The sequence below is a fragment of the Lupinus angustifolius genome, chromosome LG07, assembly GCF_001865875.1.
Source record: "Lupinus angustifolius cultivar Tanjil chromosome LG07, LupAngTanjil_v1.0, whole genome shotgun sequence".
Taxonomy (NCBI): domain Eukaryota; kingdom Viridiplantae; phylum Streptophyta; class Magnoliopsida; order Fabales; family Fabaceae; genus Lupinus; species Lupinus angustifolius.
The window spans coordinates 11,668,315-11,688,812 of record NC_032015.1 but is presented as its reverse complement, the minus strand read 5'-3'; the positions used below and the strand labels follow the sequence as shown (position 1 = coordinate 11,688,812).

The 20,498-nt window shown below is 32.5% G+C and overlaps 1 protein-coding gene across 1 annotated transcript; it reads right to left on the bottom strand.

Moving 5' to 3' along the window:
* LOC109352342 lies at positions 11,130-13,282 on the bottom strand. The gene is made up of 2 exons (XM_019594293.1): positions 12,622-13,282; positions 11,130-11,685 (listed from the first exon to the last, which is right to left on the bottom strand). Exons 1-2 carry the CDS (start codon positions 13,090-13,092, stop codon positions 11,650-11,652), a joined length of 507 nt encoding a protein of 168 aa, XP_019449838.1. The 5' UTR covers positions 13,093-13,282; the 3' UTR covers positions 11,130-11,649.

Sequence of the window (20,498 nt, the reverse complement as noted above, 5' to 3'; positions counted from 1 at the left end):
GATTTGTTGAGGCACCCATGCAGCCAAAACGATTCAGGGATTTGCTGAGGCACCCGTGTTGCCGAAATGATTCAGGGATTTGCTGAGGCACCCGTACTCCCAAAACGATTCAGGGATTTGCTGAGGTACCCATGTTGCCTAAACGATTCAGGGATTTGCTGAGGCACCCATGCTGCCAAAAGGATTCAGGGATTTGTTGAGGCACCCATGCTGCCAAAACGATTCAGGGATTTGCTGAGGCACCCGTGTTGCCGAAATGATTCAGGGATTTGCTGAGGCACCCGTACTCCCAAAACGATTCAGGGATTTGCTGAGGTACCCATGTTGCCTAAACGATTCAGGGATTTGCTGAGGCACCCATGCTGCCAAAAGGATTCAGGGATTTGTTGAGGCACCCATGCTGCCAAAACGATTCAGGGATTTGCTGAGGCACCCGTGTTGCCGAAATGATTCAGGGATTTGCTGAGGCACCCGTACTCCCAAAACGATTCAGGGATTTGCTGAGGTACCCATGTTGCCTAAAAGATTCAGGGATTTGCTGAGGCACCCATGTTGCCTAAACGATTCAGAGAATTGCCGAGGCACCCATGCTGCCATAACGAAGGTTTTGGTGTGAAGGTAGAAATTTCAGTTGCAGAATATAATATTCCGCGCTGATTTGTTAATGTAGATATTGTGTGTAAATATATGTTGAGATGTATGATATGCAATTTTTTGGTTTGTTTGTTTATGTTTAGTAGAGAAATGATGTAGAGATGCATGTTTGAATGTTTTGTAATGTAATGACTTGTTTATGCTTATTGGCAGAATAGTGTATGATGCATGTTTGAATGTTTGGTTATATGGAATGCAATGTTTTGTTTGTTTGTGTTTATTAGAAGAATAATACATGGATGCATGTTTGAATGTTTGATTATATGCAATGCAATATTTTTTGTTTTGTTTGTGCTTATAGGAAGAACAATTTGAATATGCATGTATGAATGCCTAGTTATATGTAATGAATGATTATGCCATATTTTTTTGTTTGTGCTATAATGATATGAATGTGACTATGCATTGAAAAATATAGTTATGCTTTAATGTATGTATGTCATGTATGACATGAGTACTATATATTTTGTTTGAATGAGTAAGACCTATGCACAAATGTTCTAATGCATCACTTAGGGTTCAGTTTGTTTTTTTATCTTGTGTATGAAATTCATCAAATTTTTTAGACTCAACTGAAGTGGTCCTTATTCTTGATGTTGATTGGTACAATCAAAATCTGCCCTAGTTTACTTGAAGACGTCTTTCCTTTAAGGTGATCCTTAAACCGCTTCACTATGATCCTGTGGACAATGACTAAACCAAACTATTTTGCCCGAGTGTAGGTTTGCATAAAATTTCTCTCAAAAGTGTTTGATGCTTTTTGTAACAGTAAAAATTGCCCTAGTGTGTATGTTATGAACTCTTGTCTTCACTCAGGAGGCTACAACTTAGATTCTCCAAAAAGTTGCATCTGTTTGGGTTATTGATGATATGCAATACCAAGTCTTCCACTTGGTGTGTTCATTTAATTTTCCCTAATTTTTGCCCAGAATACCATATGTAGGCATCTGCCGGGAATTCTCTCATTAGGATCTCAAGTCGCCGTCATAGGTTTTCGACTTAGGATCACTCACCTTTTTCTAGGTTGCCCATGTGGGTTTTCAACCTAACACTCTTTTGTTTTCTTATCTTTTTTTTTTTGCTCTTTTCTTTGAATACCCTTGGATGTCTTGGCTCGATGGAAAGTAGAAGCCTTAAACAATGAGTCGTTCTTTCTTCAAGATGCTTGATAATCAAAGATCTTTCTTGTGTTTGATTGAAAGATTTTAACTTCTTGTGATTGTTTGAACTAATACAATCATAAGAAATTACTTTGGTATTGCTCCAGGTCTGGGCTCTTTTTAATTTTCTGCATGAAAATGGGATCAACACAAAAACTGCCGCAGTTTGGTCTTCTTGTGACTTTTCACTGCCCCACTGTGAGATAATCCGAGTCATTCTTATATCCATATTGATTTGCTAAGCTTAGATTGTCAAGTTCTAGGCCATGAATAATCTGAAAATCTGCCCCAGTTGGAGAAGCTTCCAATTTTCCTTTGCCTTTATTGCTCCTTATTTCATGCATAACGTTTTTTCTAAAACAATGATCATGCAAAGTTTGATAAGTGTTTGGGCTATGAGTGGTGATGTGGTAATGATGATGCAATTTGGGTTTGACTTGGATAGATATGATGGTGATGATGATGATTGAATTCAATTTAGGTTTGGCTAATGTGGTGGTGGCTATGATAGAATTGAATTTGTCACTGGCTTTAAGAGTGATGGTGAAGGTATGAAGGATAGATGATTGATATTTAATTGTGGTTGATGATATTTAATTTGTGTTTGGGCTTGTGTTGATATGATGATGGTGATAAATTTTAACTTATACATTAAAGATGAGATATTTTATCAAAATTTTATGAGACTTGTGGAGTCAGTATTTTTTTGTATTGATGCACATCTTAGGCAAATAAGTCTTCAACAAGGTCTTTTTATGCTTGTATCGTGGCTAAGCTAAGGTTTTTCAAGAAAAGGATATAATGCTCAAAATTTGTGTTTCTCATACCCACAATTCACCTTTCTTCTTTATCCTATTTTCAACATTTTTCAAACATGACATTCAACTATTAAGAGAATTTTTCAGGTTTTGATAAGGATGGCCTATGATTATGGCGATAATTTTTTCATGAAGGGTTCCTTTTGTCATCCTTGATATTTCACTTTTACCCTAACTTTTGCCTCAGGTATTATTTGAGGATTCTCAGCGGGTTTCTTTTTTTTTTTTGTTGCAATTTAAGCAAGGAACGTTCTTTATATTCTCTTATCGTTCGGTTATATGATTGATGTAAAAGAATATTTTTCTTTAATAGTTGAATGTCAAGGAAAACTGTTAAAAAGCTACGCTCCCCAGACTATTGAAATATTGAGGGTTATTCAAAAATTATCTCCTTTCATTATGTCTGAGCTCAAATTGGGTGATTAGGGATATCTCCAAGATGTTTAGGAATTACAAAAAATGTCTTATGTCATTAGAAAAATTTGCTTGAAGATGTACATCATTATTTTTTTACATTTGTATCATTCTCCATTTTATTTTATTTTAAATCAAATATCTCACAGTAATGCATAGATTAATTTTATTTAGGTTTATGTGGGTATGTGTTCTTTGGATAAATATGGTGAGTGAAGTTAGTATGGTTAGATATCAGATGGTGAAACTTGTATGATCAATGTATCAGGATATACTTGTTAAAAAGATATGCATTTGAAAGTAAATTTTTCGGAGTGAATGCTTGAATGTTTTAACCTTGACTTTAGTCCTCAAGTGAAGAGAAATTTTCAAATTTGTCTCCAACTTTGCTAGGGTTGAAGATAATGCACTATCGAGTATAAACTCAACCACAAACTGTGAGTTTCCTATCTTCTTAAATGTCTTCAGTTTCAGTATTGATGGCTTTCAGTCGAGTCTAACAAACTTATTCTTAAAATCAATCTTCCATTTATGAGTGTCCTTAGTAGTGGGATCATGAAATGCATGCAAAAAAATGATTTCTTATTGATGCATGATATGCATGAAGTGAATTTTTTATCATGTTACATGAATGGAGATACAACCTATAACTTAAAATGATGCATGAAATGCAAGAAACGTGTATGACTATTCATATGTTTGGATGTATGGATGGTGCAAGGATTCAAATCTTTTCATGATGCATGGATACAAATCTTTTTATGATGCATGAGACGTGAGAATGCATGTAATTTTATTTCTTTCTTGAATGAATGAGACTGGTAGAAAATGCAATTTATGATATGTGCGACTTTGAATGCACGAGGGTTATCCATTTTTATTTTTTCTTTTTATGATGATGAATGAAATTTGGTTAATGAAATGATACAATCTTTGAATGAAGTTTTTATTTATTTATGAATCTACGTATGAGTGAATGTATAAATAAATATGTGTATGAATGATGTATTTTTCATGAATGGATGAATGAATTGTTTCTCTTTTTGAATAGTTTATTTTCATTTTTTTTATGAATGTATGATTTATTTATTTATTATTTTTTGATGAATGTATGCATAAGTGAATGTATGTATGAGTAATGTGTTTATTTTTTAAATTGCATGTATACATGAGTGAATGAATGTTTAATAATTTTTTATGCATGAATTAATGTCTAAGCCAATTAATGAAGATTTTATTCTTGAATATAATAAATGAATGCATAAACCAATCAATGATGATTTTTTATTTTTGAATGTAACAAATAAATGCATGAGTCAATTAATGAATTTTTTTATATTTTTGAATACAATGAATAAATGCATAAATCAATCAATTAAAGTTTTATTCTTGAATGAATGCACAAATAAATGAATGTTCAAATAATATATTTTTGGATGCATGCACTCACTATCATAAATATGGTATACTTAAGAGGTTTTAGGTTTATCTAATACGGATTGCTTCTAAGGGGCCCAGATTGCATCCAATCATAAAGAGAGGAAACTCAAATATCCCAATGATTACAAGTGAGACCCGAAATCTACACCAGTAAGGCCCATGATATTAGGTAACAATCTGGGTGGTTCATCATGCCAATGTAAGTGAGGCCCAAAGTCCTCACCGACAAGGCGGATGTTCCTCCTAACTTAATGCTCGGGTATAGAGCATATACTTACGCCAATGTGATGATGCAGGGAAGAAGATATTAATGACATACAATAAAATAATAAAAACATAACAATAAAAAAAACATGCATTTAATATTTACGAGTCTGACTCACCAAAAAAAAGTTCCCCAGTAGAGTCGCCAGCTGTCGCGCCCCGGTTTTCGGTTGTACGACCTCATTAGAGTCGCCACTACATTTTTTTCAATCAAAAAATGTAGAAAAATCTTTTGGCCCAATCACATTGGGCCTTGGACTTTGATATCCAGGTTCGGGAGTCGATTACACCCTAGGGAAGGTATTAGCATCCTAGTTGCCCGTTTGAATGATACCCTATTATATTGCATGAATTATTAATTGTGTTATTATTATTTTATTTAATTGTGTGATAATTAATTAATTATTATGAAGAAAAAAATTGTTTTTATTATTGTGTCTAACAAGAATGACCCCGGTCATACGTATCCCTATTAAGGGAATCAAGGCTTAAGTAGTTCTTTAGGTAGAAAAAGTTTATTTGGTTGGGTTAATTTTATTTATTAAAAATAGTAAAGTTTAAATTCTTTTTTTTGAGTGAAGTATAGCCCTTATGTCCAATACCGCATATCATATTAAAACTTAGTTAAGAAATTACATTTTTTTTATTAAAAAATCGTTTTTTAATATGAGCGAAGCATAGCCCTTACGTCCGATACCGCATCTCATATCTTAAAATTGTGGAAATGTGGTTTCAACATTTTTTACAAGTACAATAATTATATGACATATCATTATCAAGTTTATTACACATGTAGATGAAACAGAGTAGAGGTGATGAACAAAAAAAATAGATAGATGTAAGAAATTGGACTTACCTGGACACATGAATCAACATCTTTTAATTGAGAATAAAGACCCACAGTCGGAGAGAATGTTTAGACCAATTCAACACGTCCATGTATGCATTGGGCTTGTGTGATTCCTATGACTCAACAATTATTTCCAAGACTCGATGACAATATACGAATTTTGGCATTGTTAGATGATGATTATTGTTTTTGGTGGTGTGATTTTTGGTGGGATGATTTTGGATTGTTGTATGAAAGGTAATGTTGAGGGTAAAAAATGATTGATGAATGAATTTGTTTGATTGTTGCGTATAGGAGATTTTGATGTTGGTATGGATGAGAGGTTTTGTGGTTGTTGTGGACGAGAGATTTTGGGTATGGAAGATGATGTTTAGGGGGATTGGGGATCAGTTAGGAAAGAAATAGTATGAGTATTTTTGGCTTTTTCTCCATCGTCTCCTCTTAAGGGGAAGACCCCATCTATTTATAGTCAAAGTCATATGAACACCAATTAATTCCTAGGAGAACATTAAGGGATTATGATTTTTTCTAATTCCCAATCTGATTTTTATCACACTTAAATGCAAGTTTTAAATAGCCAAACTTTCATACTCAATCAATGTATTTAATTCCAGCACATGGCCAAATTGCAAAAAAATCAATCAACACCCAATCTTTTCAAAATTCAAATCTCCATAATAATGATTATTAAAGCTCGAATTACAAATATTTGATTTTATGATCTTTCATTAAATATCAATATCTCATTTATCTCTTTATTTGCTGGAAATAATTTTCTTTGGAATCAATTGAAATAAAATTCATTAAGTGCTAATGAATTCATTTATTTTATTTGATTACCCCATTTTCTAACAAAAATCAATTCATGGAATCTAATCGGATTCACATAAAATATATATTTGAGTTGATGAAATTTTTATAAAAAATATTTATTGAAAAATTGGTTTTTTGAAGTATTTTTGGGCCTGACAAAATTGGGTATTCACAAAACTCATACATTCTTAGTGCATATATTTTTTCTCATACTTATATACAAAGAAATGGTAATTCAAAAAGCTTACAATTATTTCTCGAAATCCTTAACTTTTTTAGCATTATGATTCTCTTAATAGGCCTTATCTTGTCATATGATCCTTTTTTGATCAACTATTCTCTTTACAACATCCTTTTTAATCTATTCTCTTTACAACATCCTTTTTAATCTATTCTCTTTAAGTGTACTTTGTATTTTTCACTTTTTTTTGTTTTTTCTTATGATTTTCTGAAAGAGAAAATGATTAATTTTCTTCCTTTTCATCTTTTTGTGTGTCCTTCCACTACACATGGCCTTTTTAGCTTTTCCATTGCTTTAATTAAATATGCCAAATTAACTCAAAACCCTCATTTAAGTAGATATGAAAAAATCAGTAAAGTTTAGGCTCAAAAGTGGGCGACTAATGGGTATTCAATGTTTATACCAAGTGATTGAAGGTCAAAAGAAAAAGTCTTAATTGTCTCTATTATTTTTTTAATGCACACAAACAAACTTCAATTTTGAAATGATCATAAATCAAGTTCTAGAATTTACAATCATGAAAGAAAAAGGGTTTTCATGTAATTGTCAATTCAAATCAGAACTCTTATTGTCTATGGCTCATGTCTCTTACATTTGGTACATTCAACAATAGTTATGAAACAAAGATTTTTATTAAATCAAATTTAATTCACAATTGCGAAATCTAATGTCTTTCATGTAATTATTCTATCACAAGTTTTTTTTCCAATTGGGGTAATAGATCAACAATCATGATTCATGCATACTTCTTCGTTCAAAGCAGATAGACAACACATAGAACAGAGTATGGAATAAATGAGATATGAAACATATGCTAATTCATGATAATATGAATATTCAATCTAAAAATTAAAACTTATATGGTATGCATGATATGAATGAACTATCTAAACAAGAAGAAAAAGAAAACTTACGGGTCAGGCAAGAAGTGCACATGGCTTATGTTTTAGTTATAAGTGGTCAGCCTCATTGGGTGTAGCAAAAGTACCTGCAAAAGAAGAGAAAAAGTCCTAAATGTCCTAAATATCCTAGATGGATCAGGTGCAAACACCCGTTTTGAAAGAGCAGCTGATACGAACGATCGTGTTAGCACTTTTCTCTGTAAAAAATTATTTTTATTTTTTATTTTACTAGATTTTATGATTTTTTTTGTTGGCCGACACTATAAACATCCCCTACAAAGGCTCTGAACTCAGGGAGGCACTAAAGCCGACACTAAAATACTAAAATTAATTAACTAAAAAAATGTACCTTCAACATGGGTTGCCTCCCACAAAGCGCTCGTTTAACATCATTAGCTTGACGGTTGATCCTTGTGCAACAAACATGATCCCATGAACTCATACTCGAGGGTGAAGGAAGTATTTTTACTTTGATTTAGGTGCTTTCTCTTTCTCCCAATTATCAGATTTAGGTATGACCCTCAAGCTCTCCTCATATGGGTTGTAGGGGAGTGTTGAGCTTGCATTTACATATTCACTACCCTTAGCCACTTCCTCGTCAAAATTCGAAGTGTCACCTTGTAGCATGCTTCATTGCAAGAGATCGTCATATTTCACTTTAGGCACTCTTTCCTTCATTACTTGATTCAGCATATCAACCCTGTAACATGAGTCCTCAAGAGAATGTTGTTTAATAGATTTAGCAATATTAAATTCAACATTTTCATCCCCATGCTTGGGGAAACTTTTTCATTTTTAATATCAATTATGACACTAGAGGTAGCAAAAAATGGTCTACCTAGTGTGACTGAAATTTGTGCATCTTCTTTCATATCTAGTATTACAAAATCTATTTGAATGAAAATTTTCTCAACTTTGATAGAAACATCTCCAAGATGCTTATAGGAAATTTAACTGACCTATCCGCTAATTGAAGCAATATAGTAGTGAGTTTTAGTTCACACGCGTCCAATTTTTTACACACGGATAAGGGCCATGAGACTCGCATTTGCCCTCAAGTCATATAAAACACAGTCAAAATTAGTGTTACTAATTAAGCATGAGATAGAGAAACTACTAGAATCTTTTAGTTTAGAATGCAATTTATTTTGAATTAATGCACCACTTAGAACAATTGTTTCATAATCATCTAGTCTTCTCTTTTTAGATAGAATATCCTTAAGAAATTTCATGTACGCAAGTATCTACTGCAATATCTCAATAAAAAGGCAAACTGATATATAATTTCTTAAGGATATCTAAGAAATTTTCATATTTCTTTTCTAATTTTGCCTTTGTATATTTGTGAGGAAAAGAATTGGTAGTACATATAGTGATGGAGCTACATACATAGACACATTTTCAGAATTTTGTTCCCACTGAGGGAGTTGTGTCTCATTATGTTTCTTTTTCACTTATGTATCATTCTCAGTTCATGGAACATTCTTGAGTTCATTTTCACTCCTTAATCGGATAGTCTTACAATGTTCATTATTTGAATTTTTTTCTAACTGTCCTAGAAACATCTATATTTGTATATTAAAGTTGCTAGCTTGTTGGGCAATTTGTGTTTTTAGCATTTTTCTATGGATGGTCAAGTTTTTAATCTTAGAATTCAATTAATTTAATATATTTAAGACATTTTTATTAATTATGGGTTGATCATCTTAAAATTTATTAAGATTAACAAATAATTCTCTCTGACTTTCCATCATCATTTGATCCTCTTGATTCTATCCTTTGTGATCTCTGTTTGGAATTCTTTCTCCCCTTGTTTTGAATTGGGTACAAGCACCTTCACTGCTACCACCTACACGGTAGCTATTGTTGCTTTTTAAATTGTTCCAAATGATCCTTATCCTAAGGTAGTTGCTCCAACATTTTTCATATGATGCTCCAACAAGGCAACCTTGTTAGATAGGCCCATTTCCTTGACATTGTCTATAGCAACTTCAAGCTCTTCAATTTCATGTTTGGCCACCTCATGATATTAAGCTCACTATACCTTCTTTTAGAAAATGTCACCCCAATATTAATTTCATTTGCAGCTTCAGTTATAGGAACACTAAAATGCTTCTTAATATCCTCAAAATCCAAAGCATTTGACCAGTGCTTTTTGCTGCTACTGTTTCTATTAGTATTGGGCAAACATAGCATCTCTTCATTGTTCTCCTGCACTTGTTTCATTATCTCCTCAAACTCCCAAGCAAAAGCTCTTCTTTTCTTGTTGCTATTTGGGAATAATATCACGTCATTGTTCTCTATCCAAAGCACTCGTGTGGTGCAGTTTCTTCATGAAGGCATTGAAATGCCACACTGTCTTTTCGTCTAGCAAAGCCTAATGTTTTTTTAGCTATAAAACTAAGAACTTTGGGTATCAAATGAGTATGTTGATAGAAGAGTTTGTCTTCAAGATATGTTCGGACTATGTAACTTATGTGTGTACAATTAGTATAAACCATTATATTTAACTAGAATTGATAGCTAAGATGTGAAGTAAACTTACTTTTGGAGTAAATGGATCCTCTCTCTTCTTCCAATAGTTGCATGGAGAAAAGAAAATAACAATATGAGTGAGGAGCTGAGACCATCATCTCCTTTGTTGCTACTTACCTCCTTTTTTCATAGTGCTTCTTCCACATTGCCTCAATCTATGGTTGTTAAACCAAACTTTCCTTTATCACTAGAGTTTTGGACACAATAGCCACATTCTTTGTTCTAAGCTTCACAGGAAGACCTATCATCGGTTCATTGGTTGAATGCAAAGCTTGTTACTAATCACCAATTTCTTCCACCACCACCACCCCTGATTCATTGGTTGAATAACCACATTTTTATTTGCTCTTTTATCAAATTTAATTAGAAATGAGTAACATATCTCGACCCAAGATAAAGTTATTTTCTGACTTTTTTGTGGGAGATTCAGCCTTATTTATTGCTAAGTTGTTAGAGTACAAGTTTTTGTTTCTACTCAAGTTTCTCCTACCAAGAAACAAATAATTTTTTTGATACAGAGTACTTAAATAAATTATAAAGATTGGCAAGACAAACATTCTCATGAAATCAATACAATTATTTTAAATAAATTCAAATGATGACACAAGTAAAGACCATAAAGACTTATATGAGTAAATCAATAAAATCTTCAAATTGCTAGTCACTGAAAACATTCGTCATTATAGGAGCTTTACTAGTTAGACGAGTTTAATCATTAGATGTGCTTATCCAATAGACGAGCTTGGTCCTTTGATACATTTATAGTCGACTTTATTTTCTAACAATTTTTAGCTTTACATACTTGAAAAAAAACGTTTGTCCTCTTATTATTCATATTTTAATCCTTCCTTCAAAGAAAAGCTACTCCCAATATTTGTAGGAACGGTGGATTCACTAGTGATAATACAAGAACAACCAACACATTGTCGTATAATAAGCAACACATTTGAGTTATCTAAGCAACTTTGTTGTATTACATAAACTGGACACAAGGTTCAAAATAAAATGCTTGTATGCGAAAATGACAAGACCAAAAGATACATGTAAAGTTTTGGTATTATCATTAGTAGTAAACCAACCTGACATCCCTGCCATATTTTGCCTTAATTATAGGTAATGCTACTCTGCAGAGGGCAATGTTCAGCATCATCTTCCTCTACGAAAATTGTGACAATCCAAGCACAAAGAAAAAGACTAAAATGCACACAACTCTCCATAGGTAATTGCAATAAAAAAACCTTCAATTCAAAATTCAGCAACTCGATTCCCTAACCTTACCAAAGAAAACATGCAGGATAGTGCAAATGTACATGCAAAAAAAAACCAAATCCTGACTCAATATTCATGGTTTGATAAGTTCAATGAATTGAGTTGCTGAACTTTATACCACATGGAAGTATTTTTTTGCAATTGATCCATGATTTGGAGGAATTCTGTGCATTTAACCCTTCCCCCATAAGGAAAATAAACTATAGTGACTGTACACAGGAAAAAGCAAGCACATCCCTTCCAAAGCAAACAAAACAATACCAACAGGGTAACTGAGCTTTCTATCCCTCTATGAAGCAGCCCACAGTACATCTTCGGCATGAGCCTGAAATTGCATAACAGAAGTGTTTCGATTAACTTATTTTATATTCAAAACATTTTATAAAGAATTACAATACGGGAAAAGAATTAATAATCCATAGACAATATTACTTACAATCTTTGGGTACTTATGGTACTGCTTTCCAATAATATACACACATACACAGATATATACATATATATGGCACACACTAAATGTCTTACATCATGTTTTCATTTATCAATTGATGAGCTATTAGGCAATCAGGCAACCGAAAATGACTACTTCTTTACCAATATGGTGAGGGGATACCCTTGGCAGTACTAAACAAAATTGATGAGTTAATACATGTTATATTTTAAAAAGAACAACATCACAAACACCTGAAGGTTATACCTAAATTTTGTTTATAATGTAATCCAAACATGCTAAATTAGGCCAATTCATTCAACTCCGTCCCACATTGGAGAAAAATCACAAATTTTATGGATATGACAACTAAAATTAAAAAAAAATTCAGCACGGATCATAAATTCCATCAATGATGATTAAAATCATAAAATTCATTTCCTAGATCATATCTACTACTACTTAAACAACCAAGCCTTTCCAACCTGATGAGGTTCGCTACATTGAACAAATGATATCATAAAATCATATGGTAAATCATGTTCCCAGACAAATCATTTAAAGCTAATGTCTTTTAATGGTTTAGCCTATAGGTTTTCTTTTTGTCCAATCCATCTATCTCTAAATTTCCATCAGGTAACATATGATCTATTTTCCTTCAATGGATTTTCTCGGCACACATCATTTATAATAGAGCAAGCATTATAACATCATTCGACCTATACAGTCGACCCCATCTAATGGGATAAAGGCTTGATTGTTGATGATGTCAGCTTTTCTCGGCACAGGATTCTATCATCAACAAAACAAACAATTAAAAAAAACACAGACCTGGTTTTGTAAACGGTGTCGCGATTCGGCGGTGCAACGAGGAGGATCCTCAAACAAAGAAAGCGAGAATTGCTTATCCGCAACACCAACATCAAAGTGAATAAGACCAGAGCTAGGGACATCGACACGAATCTCTTTAACAGGGAACCAAAGGAACAACTCATGTGCCGAGACGCCGGATAACCCTCCAATACTGCCGTATTTTAGAGTTCCGGTGATATTGGTATCGTAGTGCACTTCGTTCTCGAATTTAGCGTTGCAGGGTTGTTCCATCGATACCAGGAATTCGCCGGAGGTGGCGTTGACGGTGTACTGCGTGATTCCAGTCGGGAGAAGACCGACAGGGAGGCCTTGATGGCGGAGGTGATCGTATATGGTCAGATTGGACGGTGATGATGCCGTGGCGATAGAGGAGAAGAAGAAGAAGAAGAAAATGAGGGTTAGGATCAAAGAGGGGATATGAAGAGACATGTTGGATTTGGTGAATTTTGTTTTGATATTTGGAAAGGAAGAAGGAGGAAGAGAGGGTTTTGATTTTCGATGTTCTTTCTTTCTTCCTTCCTTTCACCCTTTACCTAATCAATCATCCACCAACTATTCTCCTTTTCTCTGTCTCTTTCTCTATTCAACTCTTTCAAATTCAATACACGTTATGCTTTCTCTCTATTTTTTTCCTTTAAATATTATTGTGATTTTGGTACACTTTAAAATCAATATTAATACGGTTTATTTAAAGTGTTTATCTCCATGTGAGAAATCAGGATTCAGCTTAAAATAGTGTATTTTTAAATTCTATCTATAGAGAAAATAGTCTTTCCATTACCAATTATTTGGTTGAGTGTAATATTTATGTAAGAGTAAAAATTTATATATAGTCAGTGTATTATCTATTTACTTTTACTTAAGTCTCAAAATAATTAAAAATAAATGGTAAATAATATAATGATAATATAAAAACTTATATATTGTCGGTATGTATTTTTTTCTGTATTTTTTTTAAGATTCTTAAACCAGTACATTGATTCCTAAATTACACATCATTATATTGATTCACAAAATTTCTTTATTTTATCAACTTTCAACTACCCAAATCTTTGAAAGGTTCATAAATACTCACATTTATACTATCATATAAAGAATAACGTGAATAAGAGGTAATTAGGTAATTAATCATGTGTAAGTTTTATATCCTAAATCTTCCTCGGAGCATTAATGGATGAATGAAAACATTGATGAATAAGTGAAGGCATTGGTGATTTCAAACATTAGATTTAGATTATTTTATGATAAAATACTAAAACTCTCATGAAAAGTTAACTTTTTTTGTTGGTATATGGTGAAAGCTAGAAACAAAAGAAACAACAAAAGAAACTAACTAAAAGCCTTTACGATCTAGGTGAATATAACCTAAAATTTGGAGAGGAGGAGAATCATAAAGAATATAATCAATGTTCGCATTATCCAACACCAAAGCTGCTAATCTATTTGTTACTAAGTTCTAATTTCTTGGTATATGAGTGATCACCACGTCCCAACTTTGTTGTACAATGTCCCATATACCCATGATCTTATTGGCTGCATACTGATCATGATGAACAACCCTCATTTTTTTATTGCTTGAATCCCATCTAAACAATCTATTTCACATATGAAAATTTAGATTCCTTTAAACCAAGTCAAGTCCAATCCTCTAAAAGTGGCTAACAATTCAATAAGAAACATATCTATGTGCCCTTCCTTACATGAGAAACCTGCAATCTAGCCAATAATTTTTGAAATCATAACTCTTGGATATCAATTCCTAACTACAAGTAAATTTTGTATAAAGAGCATAAACATTTTCACTAAAACTAACCCAACTATTTCTCACACTTTAAGATTTAATCCAATGGGGAATGAGTATAAGTTATCCCATAGATTGGTTTAATCCAACATGAGACAGTTTTGATTCTATGTATTGAAATTCAAATTTATAATATATTTTGTAAATTGAGTTGTGAATTTATAATTTTTATTTATGTTTTGAGTTTGTTAAGTAGAATAAATACATTTACATTAATACTTGCAATTGCAATTGAATCACTATAAAATTGTATGAGTGCCCTAACTATTTCATCATCAGTACCATATTAATTTCTTATGTTGTTTCAATATTAACCTGAAATAACTCAAAATATGAAAATTCTTACCAGCATTTACATTGCTCTATTTACATACAAGTATTTGGGTATTCAATATTATTAGTAATATCAGTTTTATATATTCTTACTGTATCATTCATATTTATTTTATATTATTGATTTTTTCAAAATAATAATACAATTAAATAATAGATAATATATTAACTTATATAAACCTTTATACTAAAAATGTATAGATATATATTATACTCAATTACTAAAGCCCTTACCCGCATTTGCGTTGCTTGATAACATAATTGTAATCATATATGCATGTTATATGCAGTGAATCAACAATTTTTGTGTGCACTCAAAGGTTAAATATGTCCCTTGAATATTAGAAAATATTCAAAATATTGTCAATTTTGCTTATAAAATATTAGAAAGTTTTTGTGTCATTCACACTTGCTTATAAACTATTAAATATGCAAAATATGAGTATACTATTGTGAGTTTATAGCAATTGTGAGGGTGAAAATATCACTCTAAGAATTCCTCCCATATTTATATTTGATCATATATATTATTTCTATATGTTTCTATAATTAGGGAGAATGCTTAACACATTGATTGATTCATCTACTCCCATATTTTGAATAAACAGTTTTTCAAGTAAACAATAGTTTTTGTTTGAATCATCTTTTATTTCTCTATCTGTGCAATGAAAAAAATGGTTTAAAAATTAGAAATTTTACATTTTTGAAGATGTGTGAAAACACAATCAGATAAAAGATTGTTAGTTTATTCTTTCTAAGAATATAATTTGGTAAGAAATTTTAGCATAAAAACTGAACGCTCAATCCTAAACAATAAGAAAGTGGAATGCGGTTGATAGGTACGAGAAATGCTAGTATAACACTATGACTCATTCATTATAAAAAAAAACAACCTAATTAGAAGGATTATTCAAAATGAGTTTATCTCTGGAAAGAATAAAGAACGATTTATGTATTCTTTAATTCATGCTTATATCATGTAAGTAGATATCACACTTGTCAAAATCATCAATGTTATTAAAGCTTATTTAGGTGACTTTACCATTTAGGAATAGATACAGACATACAGTGGTAGTAAAGCCTCGTTGAAATTTGAACCTTTCATTTTTTCCTCTTAAAAATGTTGGCTGAAAAGCAATTCATAAATTCTAGTATATTAATTTTTATTTAATTATAGACTTTTAATTAATGTGAATTTGTTCTACCCGTTCCCCATTGTGCAGCGTCGGATAAATTTCATTGTTATCAGAAAATGAAAAGAGTAGAAAAATATAAGTGAAATATAACGTCTTGAACCAAAACCTTAAAACAATTAATAAGCCGAACAATCTCCCCTCATATTCACAAGGGTTTTCCACTTATAAACTCTTTTGATGATTTCCTCATATTCAATGTGAGACTTCATATTTGAATAAACCAAACAATCTCACCTTAAACATGTGTACCACATACTTACCGAACACTCTCCTTAAGTCCACTATGTCTTAGCCAAACCATAAGCTCAGTTACTACTTGTTGGACCGTTTGCAACAGAAGAGCCTCCAATACTAGAGAGCTCTTTTGTTATCAGAGCATCTGAAATGTCACAAGTGAGACACCATGTCTCGGACCAAAACATCAAGGAATGATTTTATGAGCTTTTTCCACTTATAAACTCTTTCACTTATATCTAATGTGAAACTTAACACTTGAATAAACCCAACAACAGCCTCTTACCAACATAGAGTGATATTGTTGTCGGGTATGTGAATAGTTAATAGCCACATGTGAAACATTATGTCTTAAACCAAAACCTTAAGATAGTGGTTATAGGCCCTTTTCGACATATAAAGTCTTCAACTTATCCACTCATATCCGATGTGAAACTTCATACTTGAATACACCCAATTATCTTCTATTGGTTACTGAGGGCTCTAACTTCACCTAGAGGGGGGTGAATAGGTTCAAGTAACAATTAAACTCAATTCGAATTACAAAAGATAGTCTAAAAAACTACTGGTTTTAATCAATTAAATGATTGCTTAATCAATTAACATAAAGTTGGAGTTAATCGATTAACTGAAGGCTTAATCGATTAACTTGCTGGTTTTCTTGAGAATCTTTTGGTTCTTGATGCAGAAAGAAAACAATGATTAAACTAATCTAATATGCTCTTAAACAGATTACTGAAAGTTATTAACAAATCAGATTCACTTATGCAATAATCTCTAAATGCATGTAATCAAATAAAGCGAAAATACAATAATTACATTAAGCAAAATAGTAGGGTAAGAGAGAAGATAACACGACCGATTTATCCTGGTTCTTTTGCCAATCCACATGCAATCTACAACCAGTCCTCCCCTTTTGATATTGGGAGATTTGCTTTACTAAGAAGAAATCAAATGTTTATACAAAACACTTCTTCCACCAAGAATTATATTGAACCTAGCTTCTAATGGCTCCTCAACACTTCTAACCACATATACCCAACGAGACCTCTTCTTGGACCTTGACCGCATCCTAGGATTTCTCATAAATTTCTTTCTTCCTCCAAGGTGATACCTCACACGAACAAAGAGACAAATTTAAAAATCGACTATAAAGATGTGTACAAAGTTCTTTTGCACCTACAATGTGCTAATCATACACTAATATTCAGAACAAAACTACCCTTTGAAAAATCTCACGATTTCAGAGATGAATATGATTCGGAAAAGGAAATATTTGAAAACTCTCAATATATGAAAATAAACTTTTTGAAAGATTCACAAAACTCTCTCTTTTCACATGAAAGTTTATTTCTCTTTTTTTTTCTTTTCAGAAAATCACTCTTGAGAAATGTGTTTCAATCTTGCATAAAGTTTCTGTATTACTCAGATATATTTGCATATGGGAAAGGATGGTAAAATATCATTCAATTTCAAACTATTCTATTGGGGATAATCGATTAAATAAAAACTTAATCGATTCAGATTTCTTTAAAACGTCCAAGATTCGAAACTAGAAACTAACTTAATCGACTAACCATGTCCTTAATCGATTAACGAGTTTACCATTTGCAAAGACTTAATCGATTAATCAATGTCTTGATCGATTAACATGTTTATGAAAAGACTTAGTTAATTTTGCATGAACCTCTAACATGAATGATTGGTGCATGATGCATGATTTTGAAAATGATATAAGTATTAATGCCCAAAATCATGTATGCATGCTAAATGCACCTAAATCATGTTATGTATGAAAATCTCTTAATCTTTAATTATGTGAGATTTATCATAAGGTTCATCGACTTAGAATTTACTCATTCAAAGCATCTTAGGACCAAAAAATAAAAGAGAATAAAGTATCTCATCATATCAGGAGATAACTTATCACCTTAAATTCATTCAATATTTGACATGTGCCTTATTTTCTCTTTTATAATATATTTTAAAATGAAAACTTCTCAAATGAAGGGAAATAAAACACATGCTAGACACTGAATAGATTTAAGGAGATAAGTTATCTCCTACCATAAGGAGATACTTCATTATCAAAATAAAAAATATTACTATAGACTTGATGATCCTTTCTTGAAGCTTGAATATGAGTCTTTATTTTGTTGTTGTTATTGATATGTCCTTGTCTTTAAGCTTTTAGCTTTCTCATGATCAAAATCATGTTCTTGCACGCTTGCATTCACAATCTTCCCCTTTTTGATGACAACAAACCAATCTTGCAAACTTGCAACCTTCTTGAAGACAATCAACTTGTTTTAAGATATGCTTTTGAGATTGGAAAATTTGCGCCCCCTCACTTTGTCCATTTGTTAATTTGTATCTTGCGGAAGCTTGTAATGCATCAAATCTGGAAAACATAGACAAGAACCTTTTCTCCCCATTTTGGACGATCAAAAATCAATATTACATATAAAAATAAGCCAAAAGTAAAGAGATAAAGAATTATATCTTATCTTAATTGATTATACATGGGCTTAATCGAGCAAGTAGGTTATGAATTCATTGAAATTGCAAATGTTGCTGCTATTAATCGATTATATCTACAATTAGTCGATTAAATAAAGTATATTTCAGAAATTCAATGAAAGTTTCCTGATTTTCTTCGGTAATTACCTGTTAGATTCAACATATATTCAACAATTATAGTAGTTTATTGAAGAAATAGGAAGAAATAAAATAACGAAAATGTCATCAACACATATATTCATGATAATCATCCATTTCAAACATAAGAGCACACACACATCAATACATTCCAAAGTACATATGCCAAAATATCAAAGAAAGTAGAATTCAATACATAAGCAGAGTCATAAAAAGTACAAACTAAACAACAATGACAAAATAAACACACACCCTAGTCAAAACCAACTAGGACTACTTATGATTGTTTTAACTAGACTAGCTACTAGGAGGGAAGTCGCCAAAGGTCTTAAAAAGAAAGCTAAGCTGATCAAAGTGAGTCTTGTTTTCCAGTTCATGCCTTTGAAACTCAGTCATGAGCCTTTTTTCCATGGATTGCATTCCATTATGAATGTGCTCATTGAGGCGTTGTTCCATAGCATCCAAATGAGCCAAACCAAAATATGGTTCTTGAGGCATATTAGGACCCTCATCCGATTGCGACGCTTGGGTTTGCTCAGATGGAATAGCACAATTTTCCTCATCTAAAATCTCAAATGTAGTATGATAGTCCTCCTAATACATGCACACTCTATCATATTTGTAAATACTCATCTTGTGTATCAGACTATCATCTATGAGATGCCCACTAGGATTCACATCAATTATCTCATCATTACTTGTTTCAATGTCAACATGCTCAATGACACGAGATATAAAGATCTCATAGGCTAATAATCTAGATGAAGATGATGTGATGCCATACATCACTTTCAGAATCTCAGCAGGGCAATTCACCATGATTCCTTCCTTTAAAACATACATAAGCTTCAAGTCATTATCCGTTGGTTGAGCATGATTGTGTTTTGTTGAACCAATACATACGCAATAAGGTAATGAAGAAGCCTATTCTCAAAACTCATGGATCCAGCCTTAGTTAGCCCACCTTGCACATAGTAGTATGGTCCTCTAAGGCATGACTTGTACATCTCAGTTGAGTCATAAGAATTCCATAACTCATTGTTATAGTCACCTTGAGGAGAGCCATCACTAGCTAGGCCTCTAACTTACAAAAATAACACCTCATCCAATATTATTAACATTCCCTTTACAACACTAACATACCTCCCATCCTTATATTGAAATTTGCTATAAAAATCCCGAACTAGAGAGGGGGAAATATTACCATTAAGCTCTAGAAAGTTCTAGCCCCTTGTGCCTCTAACTCCAGCGGGAATTGAAATCCTTGCTCCACCATCTATGCCATATTGGCATACCGAATGTAAGTCTACTTTCAGCCAATAAACTTAGCCAACCTATCAGCTTGTAGAGCTGGAGTGTAGTAGGGACCATTCCTAACATGGGTTCTGCCACCTTGATGATTTAGGTAGAAAAGAGATGGAATATTCAAATTCAAGCAAAGTGCTCAACATGTGGCCTATGTGGAAAGCATGAATTCAACATGAAGCTTCTTATTAAGCAGCTTAGCTTGGACCAAATGCACGCCCAATGTAACTTGGACACCAACTTAGCACGAATAGACTCAACTAGGCACGCCCAGAACACAAGCTTGGAACGGGCCACCACACGTATGG